Source organism: Saccopteryx bilineata, chromosome 3 (assembly GCF_036850765.1).
Source record: "Saccopteryx bilineata isolate mSacBil1 chromosome 3, mSacBil1_pri_phased_curated, whole genome shotgun sequence".
Taxonomy (NCBI): domain Eukaryota; kingdom Metazoa; phylum Chordata; class Mammalia; order Chiroptera; family Emballonuridae; genus Saccopteryx; species Saccopteryx bilineata.
The window spans coordinates 104,719,975-104,733,413 of NC_089492.1; the positions used below are offsets into that span (position 1 = coordinate 104,719,975).

Below are 13,439 nucleotides of genomic sequence, written 5' to 3' on the forward strand. Positions count from 1 at the left end.
GTGTATTTTATTCTAGGTTAATGGGAAAGGTTCCTTATGGTGTGTTGATCCAGAATATAAACCTAACCTTATGCAAGCACTGAAGAAGCAACCTTTCCCCTCAGCGTTAACATCTCCAGAAAGGTACAGGATCTTCCATATTAGTGTCAGTGGTGATTGTAAGATTTCCTGGTGTGAGATGGAGAAACTGAACCATGCTATAGGGGTTTGGGGCTTTTGTATTGGGTAGAGAATTATTTATGGATAAAACATTAGCCTAAGGCAGTTTTACTTATAGTCTAACTTGTGTTATTAGGAAACAGGATATTGAATAACTATGAACATAAATTCTAGAAAATATTGTCAATACTGAATATATTATAATTAAACTCTAAAGAAAGTTCTGTGATTTCAGATACAAAAGGTTAAATCATTTTAATTGTCTAATACTAATATGGACCTAAAGATGTAGAAATTGAAAGTATATTTAAAAATTTTTAAATAAAATTATTGGGCACAAAGAAAACTAGTTAGAAGGTGACAGAAGACAGTTGGACTTTGGGTGATGGAAATGTAGCATAATCAAATGTCAAAATAACCTAGAGATGTTTTCTAGGAACATATGTACCCTGATTTATCAATGTCACCCCATTAAAATTAATTTTAAAAAATAATTATTAATAGTTTGTCATTGTAACATTTTGTTTAGTTTTTGCCGATAAATATTGTAATGTATTTTCTTGCCTTTTGTTTTCAAACTAAGTGACTCCTCTTGGTCTTATAACTTTCCCATTGTTTTTTTTTCTGGTTTTTTGTTTGTTTGTTTGATTTTTTTTTGACAGAGAGTAAGAGAGTCAGAAAGAGGGGCAAATAGGGAGAGACAGGAAGGGAGAGAGATGAGAAGCATCAATTCTTCATTGCAGCACCTTAGTTGTTCCTTGATTGCTTTCTTATATGTGCCTTGACCAGGGGGCTGTGCATACTGAGTCACCCCTTGCTCAAGCCAGTGACCTTGGGCTTCAAGCCAACGACCTCTGAGCTCAAGCCAGCAACTATGGGGTCTTGTCTATGATCCCACACTTAAGCCAGCAACCCCACGCTCAAACTTGTGAGCCCGTGCTCAAGGTGGTGACCTCGGGGTTTCAAACCTGGGTCCTCCGCATCCCAGTCCATTGCTCTATCCACTGCGCCACTGCCTGGTCAGGCCCATCTTTTTATTTTTATTATATTATTTTTTAGCGAGAGTGGGGGGGAGGACAGTCAGGAAGGGAGAGAGATGAGAAGCATCAACTCATAGTTGCAATGCTGAGTTGTTCATTGATTGCTTTTTCATGTGTGCCTTGACCAGGGGGCTCCACCTAAACCAATGACCCCTTGCTCAAGCCAGTGACCATAGGATCATGTCAGTGAACCCACACGCAAGCTGGTGAGCCCATGCTCAAGCTAGATTAGCCTACACCAGGAGTCCCCAAACTACGGCCCGCAGGCCACATGTGGCCCCAAGGCCATTTATCCGGCCCCCTCCGCACTTCTGGAAGGGGCACCTCTTTCATTGGTGGTCAGTGAGAGGAGCACATTGATCATCTCATTAGCCAAAAGCAGGCCCATATTTCCCATTGAAATACTGGTCAGTTTGTTGATTTAAATTTACTTGTTATTTATTTTAAATATTGTATTTGTTCCCATTTTGTTTTTTTTTACTTTAAAATAAGATATGTGCAGTGTGCATAGGGATTTGTTCATAGTTTTTTTTTATAGTCTGGCCCTCCAAGGGTCTGAGGGACAGTGAACTGGCCCCCTGTGTAAAAAGTTTGGAGACCCCTGGCCTACACTCAAGTTGAATGAGCCGGCACTCAGCCAGCAAGCTCAGGGTGCAAATGTGGATCCTTAGCATCCCAGGCCAAAGCTCTGTCTACTTTACCACTGCCTGGTCAGGCTATATATAAATGTATATATACAAATTTATAGATAGGTAGATCGATACTCTTAATATGTAGATATTAAACTTGTTTGCCATGTCAGTATATAAAAGCATCATTGTAACAAGAACTGAAGTGGATTGTTATGAATGAGATATAGAAATTGTTTATATTCTATTGTTTATGATATCTATTGATATCTTCTTTATTAGTTAATATTGGTGCTTACATTTTAGTTTAAAAATGATAATAATTTAGGCACTAATGGTGAGTTCTGTGATGGTCATTTAACATGTTTTATTTGGCTATAGTATTTTTTAATTTAAGATTAAATGAGAGAATTGGGGCAGTTTTTGTATACTATCAAACACACTTTATTGTGCTTTGATATGTTTTTATGTTTATATTTTTTTAACTTTATCATATATTTAAAGGTAAATACAGATGATTTTATGACTTACAAATAGGTAGATAAAACAATGACAGCATTAGTTGTAATCTTTGACCTTAAAACATTACCTTGTTATTTTTAAAAATATTTTTTCCTTTTTATTGTTTGGCAAAATGAGAGTTTTATTTGACATGCTTTTGTGTAGCTCTTGTATATCATAATTGGTAATTCTGAGGAAGAGAATGAGTTGAGATACAGTGTATGTAAAACTGAATAGGAAATAGTTTTAGTTAGAAAAACAGAAGTTTTATTATACTATTACACAATCCAAAAAACAGTTGTTTTTCCCCAAAATGTTTTAATTGTTGAAATTAAAAAGAAATTGCTAGTCTCTTTCAATGAATATGGAAAGTTTAATATAATATTTACTAATAAAATCAGGAAATTACTTGTTTTGCATCATTGTCATACAGTGCTCCTTAAACATTTGCTTTAATAAACACTTTCTTTTCTGTGGTAACACCTGTATGATATTATGTCAAACTTAAGCATACAGCACAACACCAAGTAGTAATTATTATGTATTGCAGGTTGTTCCAAGCATTTTAAGTGCATTATCCTTAATTAGCAGAGCAACCCTATTTGGAAGGTTTAATTATTCCTATTTTACAGATGAAGAAAATAAAAAATTAATTATTTTGCTTAAGAACATCCAAATAGTTGTGATTTAATCTTGGTTTTTATACTCTTTCTGCTTTGGCAGACTCTTCCTAAACTGAGTAGTATTAACAAAGAAAACAAGGGAAAAATAGTTCGTGGTGGTTGTTTGTTTTTTTTTTAATTTTAAGTTTGTTTGGGTTTTTTTATTCATTTTTCTTTTAAGAGAGAGAGAGGAGAGACAGAGAGAGAAGGGGGGGAGGAACTGGAAGCATCAACTCCCATATGTGCCTTGACCAGGCAAGCCCAGGGTTTCGAACCAGCGACCTCAGCATTTCCAGGTCGACACTTTATCCAGTGCGCCACCACAGGTCAGGCTGTGGTGGTTGTTTTTTTAATGTAGTTGTGTTTGTGACTAAATTCTGTAAAAAGTGAAATACTCTAATTTTTATAAGCACATTTGTCTTTATTTTTCAGTGGCTCGTTATCACCTGACTACTTAAGCTCTGTGCTCAAGCAGAACCCGGTGCAAACCCTCAAAGGTATGTTTATGATCAGTATTTTAAATCATAAAAACTGGGGTGAAAAATTAGGATTAACAGTTTTTTTTCTAATTATAAAACAATTATATGTTTTTTGTAGAAATTTGGAAAATAAAAACACTTACAAAGGAGAAACTAAAAACCCATTATTCTACTGTTAACATTTTGATACTCTGTAACTGCTTTGGTCCTTGTTCTCCAAATAGTGGGCTTAATACTATATACACTGTTCATATGCTATTTTTTATTTCCTTTCGTGTGTATCTTCTCTTAAAAATAAGTAAATATTTCTCAGAAATATAATCAGAAGAGAGTTATCTTTTTCAAGAATATTTTAGACTAGAATAGGAGGTTTGCAACCTATGACCCATGGACCAGATCTGGCCTGCCACCTGTGTTTTGTGTGGCCTGTGAATTATGTAAGGTTTTACACTTGTAAATCATTAGGAAAAAAAATAATATTTTGAGACTTGTGAAAATTTACTGCAACAGCAGTTAAGAAGTTGCAACAGAGACCTCTTCTGTATTGTGTTCTTGGTTTTGACTCTTGGCCCACAAAGCCTAAATAAAGTATTTACTTACTGACCTTTAACAGAAGTTTGCCAACCCCTGGATTAAATGTGGTTCAGAATGTTTCTTTTGTAGGTTATTTAAGTGAGAACTTTAAGAAGACACTAAGTTAACTTTTAGAACTTTGTAAACTTCTTTTTGAAAGTCTATCAAAATTAGGAATTAGTGGGTTTTTCCCCCTACTCAAAGTTGATATTATTAGATTAGTGATGTATTAATATAAAGTTTTCTAGCATTGTATCTCTGAAGAAAATATAAATTCTCAAACTCGAAAGCCTTTTTGTGTATCAGAGACATATTGGCTCTTTGGAACTTCACTAAGCTGAGTATAGGAAACAGTGTAATGATGGTCTGTGAAAACATAGGAGGGAGAGAATGTGAAAAAGCTTAAGAGAACTTTACAAAGAAGTTAAGCAGATATGGGGTCCACTTTGAGATATGTTCTGGATAAAATATAGTAAGTATGCATTTTTCTATTACCTGATGGATAAATGTGATTTCTTTTTCCACTTACGTATTGTTGAAGCTTCCTTTATCTTTCTATTACCTCATTAATTTCTGACCCTATGTCTTTCAAGCTCAATTCATATACATATTTTGAGGACATCTTCTTTCAGAATTTTGGGATTTATTTGAAATCTTGTCTTATTCTTACTCCATTCCACCTAAATTCTGCTTCTTCCTTTGGGGAGCAGACACTTGCACAAGTTTCTCCTGATAGTTTCAATTACTGTGTTTTATAACTACAGCATAGGTACTTCTCTTTCATTTAATGATTTATATATGTTATGCAACATCTCCTCAGTACTACTAACTCCTTACTTTCCTTCATCCCTGTACTCAAGTCTTAGGCCTATTCCCCTCGTAATAATTAACTTGGTAGGGAGAGTGGTATGCTGGGGTAAAAGAAATGCAAGTCTATACTGGAATAGAATATTAAGTTAGGGGTTTTAAAAGAAAAACATAAGACTTCAGAAAAACTTAATAAAATGTATATTTAAATCAGTTCTAGGACATTTTCACAGACTTCTGAGGAAATTTGCCTTTGTTTTCTCTCTTTATATTATTTCTAGGGAAAGGTTTGAGAAACACAACACTAAATGAGTAAACAGTTACTTATTCTAACAAGTATTTGTTGAGTTCTTATATAGTGCCAGGCGCTGTAGTGTGTGTTTTGAGATATGGAAAGATTAAAGAGACTCGGGTCCTGATCTCAGAAAACATACAGTCTAACTGAAGAAGAATTAGACAGAGTACATTGGAGGAAAAGGACATGAATAGCAAATTAAGCTTAGAGGTAAGTCAGGAAAGGCCTCTTAGAAAAGAAAGATTGATGGTTGAGCTGGGCTTAAAAGTCAGGAGGATACTTAACCTTCAGTAGAGGTTTGGTAGAGTACAGATGCTGGAAACTATAGGTTGATGAGTAAGGCTGAAGCCTAGGAGTATAGAAGAGAACCAGGTAGCCTTGGTCTGGTGGCTGTAGATGTGATCATTTTAGCATGAACAAGACAAATTAAGAAGTTTAAGCAAGCATTAGCCAAATCAAAGAGAACTTAATTAACATGAGTTTGAATTTCTTCCTATAACCATAGCTTTAGTTAGCATCGAGTTCCTTACTATCATTCTTATAATGCATTATCTCATTTAATCCTTACGACACCTCTTTGAGATATTGTTACTTCTTTTACAAATAAGGAAACTACAGTGTGGAGAAATTAAGTCTCTTTCTCAAGGTCATACAACTAGTAAATGGTATAGAAGGAACTTTGATTTTAGAATCTCAACTCCTATCAAATATGAGGCTTTTGCCTGACTGGGTGGTGGCGCAGTGGATGGAGCATCAGACTGGGATGTGGGGGACCCAGGTTCTGGACCCCGAGGTCACCAGCTTGAGTGCAGGCTCATCTGGTTTGAGCAAAGCTCACCGGCTTGGGCTCAGGGTCGCTTGCTTGAAGGGGTTACTCAATCTGCTGTAGCCTCACGGTCAGGGCACATGTGAGGGAGCAGTCGATGAACAGCTAGGGTGTCGCAACGAAAAACTAGTGATTGATGCTTCTCATCTCTCTCCGTTCCTGTCTGTCTGTCCCTATCCCTCTGACTGTCTCTGTAAAAAAAAATTTAAAAAAATATGAGGCTTTGGGGGAGCTGCTAACAGACTTTAAAGAATGAGATGACATAAATTTTTTAAGATTACTTAGGTGTCATCGTTGGGCTCCAGTGTTAGAATCCAATATTAGATTCATCTATCACTTCATGGAAAATGTTTCTAATCATTATATTAGAGCTACCTTTAGACACATAAAAGAATAACAAGTTAGGCTAAGGAACTTCAGAAATCAATATCAGCCAAAACGGGCACAGCAGTTTAAGTGTAGTTGTCTGTCTTGTTCACCTTAAAATGACTAATTTTATGTACTAGTATCTGTGTTACACTATTGTATAACCAGTAGCAGGAGGCACAGGAATCTCGTCCTGAGATAATAAAACAAAGCATTTTTTTTGTCAGTTAGTGTTTGGTTTGCTGTGCATTTGTAGTAAATTCATCTGTTTAAAAATATTTATTGAACACACAAGCTTGACACTGTTTTAGGCTACCAAGGATACATCATTAAATGACAAAGTAGACAAAAATGGAATTCAGATTCTAATTATTAGATTTTAGTATTTAAACATAAGCACTAGTACACTGGAAGCAGATAGAAAATTTAGATAGTTAATGACAATGTTAGAGGCTAAGTGCAAATATAAATTCAAATTTAAGTTTGCAAATTAGCATAATTTCTATCTTCATTGAAATGAAAGTAAACCCATGGTCCAGGCAACTTAAAGTGTTGGTAATTTATTGGAATTGCTCTTCTAAAGCATCTTTAAAGAATCACAAGACAGCTACTTTATTTCAATGCTCTGTAAATGTGTATGTTAGTTTTAATAGAGGCAATAAATCCTCTTAGAGTTATTACTGAGCTTATTTATACTCATTTAAATTCTGCCTCATATCATTCCTTAAGCAAGTGGACTGAGAATCAGATACAGAAACTTGTTCGTTTGTATTATAACCTTCACTTTCACATGGCTAAAACTGGTGCCTTAAATTTTCTCTGAACAATTAATTTCCCAGCAACAAGGCTAAGGAAATGGCAAGTTAACAGTAATGATAGAAATTTATTTGAACCGTAATTAAATCAGTAACATGGGGTTTTTTTTGTTTTTTGTGGGGTTTTTTGTATTTTTCTGAAGTTGGAAACGGGGAGGCAGTCAGACAGACTCCCGCATGCACCTGACCAGGGGGCGAGGCTCTGCCCATCTGGGGCATTGCTCTGTTGCAACCAGAGCCATTCTAGCACCTGAGGCAGAGGCCATAGAGCCATCCTCAGCACCCGGGCCAACTTTGCTCCAATGGAGCCTTGGCTGCGGGAGGGGAAGAGAGAGACAGAGAGGAAGGAGAGGGGCAGGGGTGGAAAAGCAGATGGGCACTTCTCCTGTGTGCCCTGGCCGGGAATCGAACCCGGGACTCCTGTACGCCAGGCCGACACTCTACCACTGAGTCAACCGGCCAGGGCAAATCAGTAACATGTTTTTAACTCCAGTCAGAACTATGAAGGTTAAAAAGGGAAATAATATGACTGAACTTTTTCTTTTTTTTTCAGAACTAGGTTGTTTTATAAGTCACTATTTGGATCACTCTTGTTCTAATGACAAGTAGCTTTCAGCTGGGAGTGAATTATTTGCTTAATATAACTAATGTCAGGGAAAATATATACAAAAGACTTTATGAAAACAAAATTTTTGTTCTTCATGAATTGGATATGTTAGATAATATAGTTAATAATATGTATTTTAAAAACAGAGCCCCCTTTAAAATAGCGTGGAGTACTTATCAATGAAAAAATAACATTATGAGGTGCTTTTCTCTCTTTCTTTTTTCTTTCCTTTTTTTTTTAGAGAGAGAGTAACATTCATTTGTTGTTCCACTTAGTTTTGTGTTCATTGGTTGCTCACCATATGTGTCCTGGCCAGGGATCAAACCCACAATCTTGGTATTTTGGGACGGCACTCAAATTAACTGAGCTAACTTGCCAGGGCCTATGAAGTGTTTTCATTATGACAATAAACAAATAAGTCTTTAGTTTAATTTTAATACCAAGACAGATTGGGTACTATAAATAAAAGTTATTGTAAAGCCTGCACAGAGAGTTTCTGTTCCTTTTGTTCCAAGAAGTTCAATATTGTATCTTGGACAAATCATTGATAATCAGGTGTTCTTGATTACCAAGTGTTACGGGTTATATCTGTAATGCATATTTAATGTTGAAGTTAAATTTTTTATCAGAGTTAGAGTTAATTAGCAATGCATTATGGGAAGCATACTTACAAATGTTCTAAACCAAACAAATCCAATGTAAATTAAATCCTTTTGCAAAGAGTTTTTGGTTTCATAAAAGTTAGTTTCATGGGGAGAATCCAAATAAATTAAACTATAATAAATTTTCTATAAGTAACAACTGTATTTAAGGAATATGTCTATCATTCTAATGTTATTGAAACAGTGCCTAATTTCATTATCACTTTAAATATTCAAAAACTAAGACAAGAAATATTGTTCATGCAGATTAATTATAATTCCTAGATAAGACTTATCAGTTCTTTAGGTATAATGTTCAGAAATATAATTTCTTGAATTGTAATGGAAGTTTGCTATAAGACAGGGGTAGGGAACCTATAGCTCGCGAGCCAGATGTGGCTCTTTTGATGGCTGCATTTGGCTCACAGACAAATCTTTAATAAAAAAAATAATGTTAAAAATATAAAACATTCTCATGTATTGCAATCCATTCATTTCCTACCGCTCATGTTCATGGTTGCTGGTGGCTGGAGCCAATCACAGATGTCTTCCAGGACAGCACCAAATTTTTATTGGATAATGCGTAACGTACACGGGTCGTTGTATGGCTCTCACGGAATTACATTTTTAAATATGTGGCATTCATGGTTCTCTCAGCCAAAAAGGTTCCCGACCCCTGCTATAAGATGTCAAGTTAGAGATGTACTAAATTTTTTAATAAGATATTTGTGTTTCATTTATAAGATAAAATATCTGAAATTATTTCCTCATTATAATGAACTTTTAGTGTTAGATTTACTTACTCCCTACAAGCTCTATATATATAAAATTGGAAATAAGGAAGACTCTTTGCTATTAAAAGAAAAATGATTTCATGGAGCAGGAAAATCTGTTAGTGCTTTTGCATAATGCCCTGTAAGTTGTGGCCTGCAGAAGGACACCTGGCTGAAGCAATGAGTGGGCTCTGAAATCCAGCCCACACTCCAGTCTTCAAGCTGTGTGCCTTGATACAGGGATGCATTTACCTGGAGGCAGAATTGCCTTTTTTCCAGTTCACGCAGAGATACAATATGGGCTAGTGACTGCACCTTTTTCTCTTCAAAGACATGTTAGAATACTGAACTTTGTCAAGTTGTAGTCAGGTCTCATTCCAAAAGACAGGAATAAGAGAGGTCTTTGTTTTGCTAGCCTCTTGGCTATGACAGTGGAAGATGTTGATTCAAATATTTTTACTTATTTTTACTTGCTATTCTTTCTATCTGAATTGCTCTTCCTTCAGATATCCACATGACTTTATTCTCAGACCTCCCTGAAGTCTTTGCTCAATTATTATTACCCTCTCGTCTTTCCTAACATCTGTATTCAAAATTGCAACAACTTTTCCCAGTATGTCCCTTTTCTCTTAATTTTTCTCCCTTGGTGCTTATCACTCTCTGGCATACAGTTTTAGCTATTTCTTTGTGTTTTAAGAGGTTAGGGATTTTTCTGTTTTGTTTTCTGCTGTATTCCCAGCAGAATTATGGGAATGATGTCAGACTCATAAAAATACACTCAATTTATTGAATGAATAACAATAAAGAATTTTCAGTATATTCTCTAATTTTCTGCAGAATCTATTACTCTTATCATGAACACTTAGTAAATATTAAGGGATAATGAAGGAGAACAAATTGAAAGCCTGGATTCTGGAGGTAGACTGCTAAGGTGCAAATTCTCCCTCTGTCATTCCTAGAGACACAGGAGTCTGTTTTCTCATCTTTAAGATGGAGGAAATACTGATAGTACCCATATCATAAAGTTGTGAGGAATAGATAATAATACTTAAAACATGCCAAGACCATTGAAAGTACTCAGTGTTAGTAATTTGGTGATACTCAGCTTTATGTAAGAAAAGGGAGGCAAAGATATAATATACTTACTCTTTACATATTTGTTAAGGACCTACTATTCTTGCAGGCATTATGAAAGACAGAAGATAAGATGTGGTTCCTTACCCTAAAGAATCTGACAGTCTAATTGGAAAGATATTCATGTACACTGTTTCATAAGGTCACATTTTATTTAAGGGAAAAGAGCTCTAGTATTATGTGCTCTTAAGGAACCATCTTCTGATTTAGTTAAGCTTGTTTATTAAAGTCACTAACAAACATTTCCTGCCTTTACAGAATTTATAGTCAAGTTTGGGAAAAGCAAGTCAATATCTTTATGACTTTATTATTTAAAGTAACTTTATAATTAGATATTGCAAGTAAAATGGAAAACTTTGGGATAATAAAAATTTTCTAGCTCTGAGACAGAAATGGGAGGTTTCATATGTGAGTCTTATTTTAAACTTACCTTTATAATCTAAAGTTTTAAAATATTATCTAACTTCCTATTTAATTACAGTTATTTAGACTAATAGATCACTAAGATGGAGGGGAACTTTCAGTATAAAAATAGACATGAGAGCAGAGCAAAAGTGACCTTATCTGGAGTAGAACCTGCTTATTTCACCAGTCTTAAAGCCCATTTTTCTTACAGAATATTCATAATTATGTATGACCTCTTGAGTATTATATAAATCTATAGTACTTATAAGCTTATATATAATTATGACATGTACTAATATTTTTGTGGCAGCAATAATTATTCATTTAGCTTTTGTAGAATTGCATTATTTCCTGTACGTAGCATGTGATTAATATAATATTTTATAACTTAAGACATGCATAGGTAAGGATATATTTTAAGTGCTAAAAAAGGTAAAAATGATAAAAAGTAATACCTTAATGTACATTCTTAGGTAATGTACATTCTTAGTCTGTTTAAGGGCAAACCTTATTGAAAGTAATTCAGGTTTTTATTTTCATTGTAATAGTTAATAAAGAAAACTTTTACCTCTAGTACTTCTCAATCCTCCTTTGTACAATACTGTCTGAACTGTTCATAATTTTAAATGAACAGAGCCGATTGCAAAATATGTGCTTCATTTTGTTTAATACTTTTTTTTAATTTTTATTGAATTTATTGGGGTGGTATTGGTTAATAAAATTTATATAGGTTTCAGTTTTACAATTTTATAATGCATCATCTTTATATAAGGTCTACCAGAAAGTTCTGTCCATTTCTATCACAACAAGTTTCGACATGTAAGCAAATTTATTTGGCGAATGTGTGCCTCTCTATTTTTATCACTTAATGTATACATACTGATGCAGCAAATTAACTAAAATAAAGTTGATTCACGTTAGTCTTATGTGTGAAGCGATAGTGTACCCATGGCTACTGATAAAGTTCATTTACACCACTGTAATTTTTACGAGTTTCAACAAGGAAGAAATGCTACAGAAGCATGTCTGTTGCATCCACCATATTCCCCGGACTTAGCACCCTCCAACTATCACTTGTTTTTGTCCTTACAAAATTTTTTGAAGGGCAAAAAATTCAAAAATGAAGAAGATATCAAACAAGCACTGGTTCAATTTTTCGCATCAAAAGATAAAACATTTTTCAAAAATGGGATATACAAATTGCCCTCACACTGGCAAGAAATCATCAATAATAATGGCAATTATATTATTTAATAAAGTTTATTGACGGTAAGAAAAATTTGTATTTTGTTTTATTCCAAAAACGGATAGAACTTTCCGGTAGACCTTATATTATATATTGTGTTTACCACCCTAAGTCAAGTCTCCTTCCAGCACCATTCTTTTTTTAAGTAGAATATACACCAAAATCTTAACGTTGGTTAGCTTTGGATACATGTAAATACTTATGATAAAAAACAGTAACATTATCACTCTTTACCTTTTTCAGAATCTGATATTGATGCTGCCACTGCAATGATGCTTTTAAATACATCTATAGAACAAGGAATTTTAGAATGTAAGTAATCATGCTTTTTTTTAAGTGGATTTTTATGAGTGCCTTTTCAAATATAATTTAGAATGCAAGGTATTTATGTTATAGCAAAATTATTCTTTCAAGCTAAATGTGTTTTTATCTGAATAACTTAGTTTCTTATTTACATTAAGTTAGTGAACAATTTAGACATTTAAATTAATGTAGATCATGTTATATTGACCAAGAAATGAAGAAATAAATTAAGCTTGAAGATTTAAAAGTAAAAATGAAAACTACTGCCCTGGCTGGTTGGCTTAGCGGTAGAGCGTCGGCCTGGCGTGCGGGGGACCCGGGTTCGATTCCCAGCCAGGGCACATAGGAGAAGCGCCCATTTGCTTCTCCACCCACCCCCCCCCCTCCTTCCTCTCCGTCTTTCTCTTCCCCTCCCGCAGCCAAGGCTCCATTGGAGCAAAGATGGTCCAGGCACTGAGGATGGCTCCTTGGCCTCTGCCCCAGGCGCTAGAGTGGCTCTGGTCGCGGCAGAGCGACGCCCCAGAGGGGCAGAGCATCGCCCCCTGGTGGGTAGAGCATCGCCCCTGGTGGGCGTGCCAGGTGGATCCCAGTCGGGCGCATATGGGAGTTTGTCTGACTGTCTCTCCCCGTTTCCAGCTTCAGAAAAAAATACAAAAAAAAAAAGGATTAATATTGAGAATATATATTTAAAAGGACTCTACAAGTAAAAATAAAAAACCAGTTCAATAGAAAAGCCAGCAAAATATATGCATGGGTGGGTTTCAGGAAGAAATAAATACATATGGACAACATGCATTTGAAAAGATATTCAGCTTCTCTAGGAATCAAGAAAATATAATATGAAACAATATTGAGATATGTTTTTTGTCCACAGGATTATGAAAAAATTAAATGATTTATTTAATATTAAGTGTTAAGTATGGGAACTGGGTATTGTCATATACTAACTATAGGATATAAATTGGTACAGTCGTTTTGGAGGGCTCTTTGGAAATATCAAACTTAAATGTCTATATCCTGTTATTAATTTCAATTCTTGATATTTCTCCTAGAAAAACATTTGTATATGAGAAGGAATCTAGAAGGATTTTCATTGCAGTGTTATTTGTAGTAGTGAAAAATTGGGAACAGCTTACAGATATCAACAAGGAAATGGTTAGCAAACTATTGTAGTGGTA

At 34.9% G+C, this 13,439-nt stretch overlaps 1 protein-coding gene across 3 annotated transcripts in view; it reads left to right on the top strand.

Annotated features, from left to right (window-relative positions):
- FOXN2 (forkhead box N2) overlaps positions 1-13,439 on the top strand; it is a 63,697-nt gene that overhangs the window by 47,764 nt on the left and 2,494 nt on the right. For all 3 annotated transcript variants that reach the window (XM_066267081.1, XM_066267082.1, XM_066267083.1), the window contains 3 exons: positions 17-123; positions 3,424-3,488; positions 12,202-12,270. In XM_066267081.1, the coding sequence (XP_066123178.1) occupies positions 17-123; positions 3,424-3,488; positions 12,202-12,270 (241 nt within the window). The remainder of the gene's footprint in view (positions 1-16; positions 124-3,423; positions 3,489-12,201; positions 12,271-13,439) is intronic.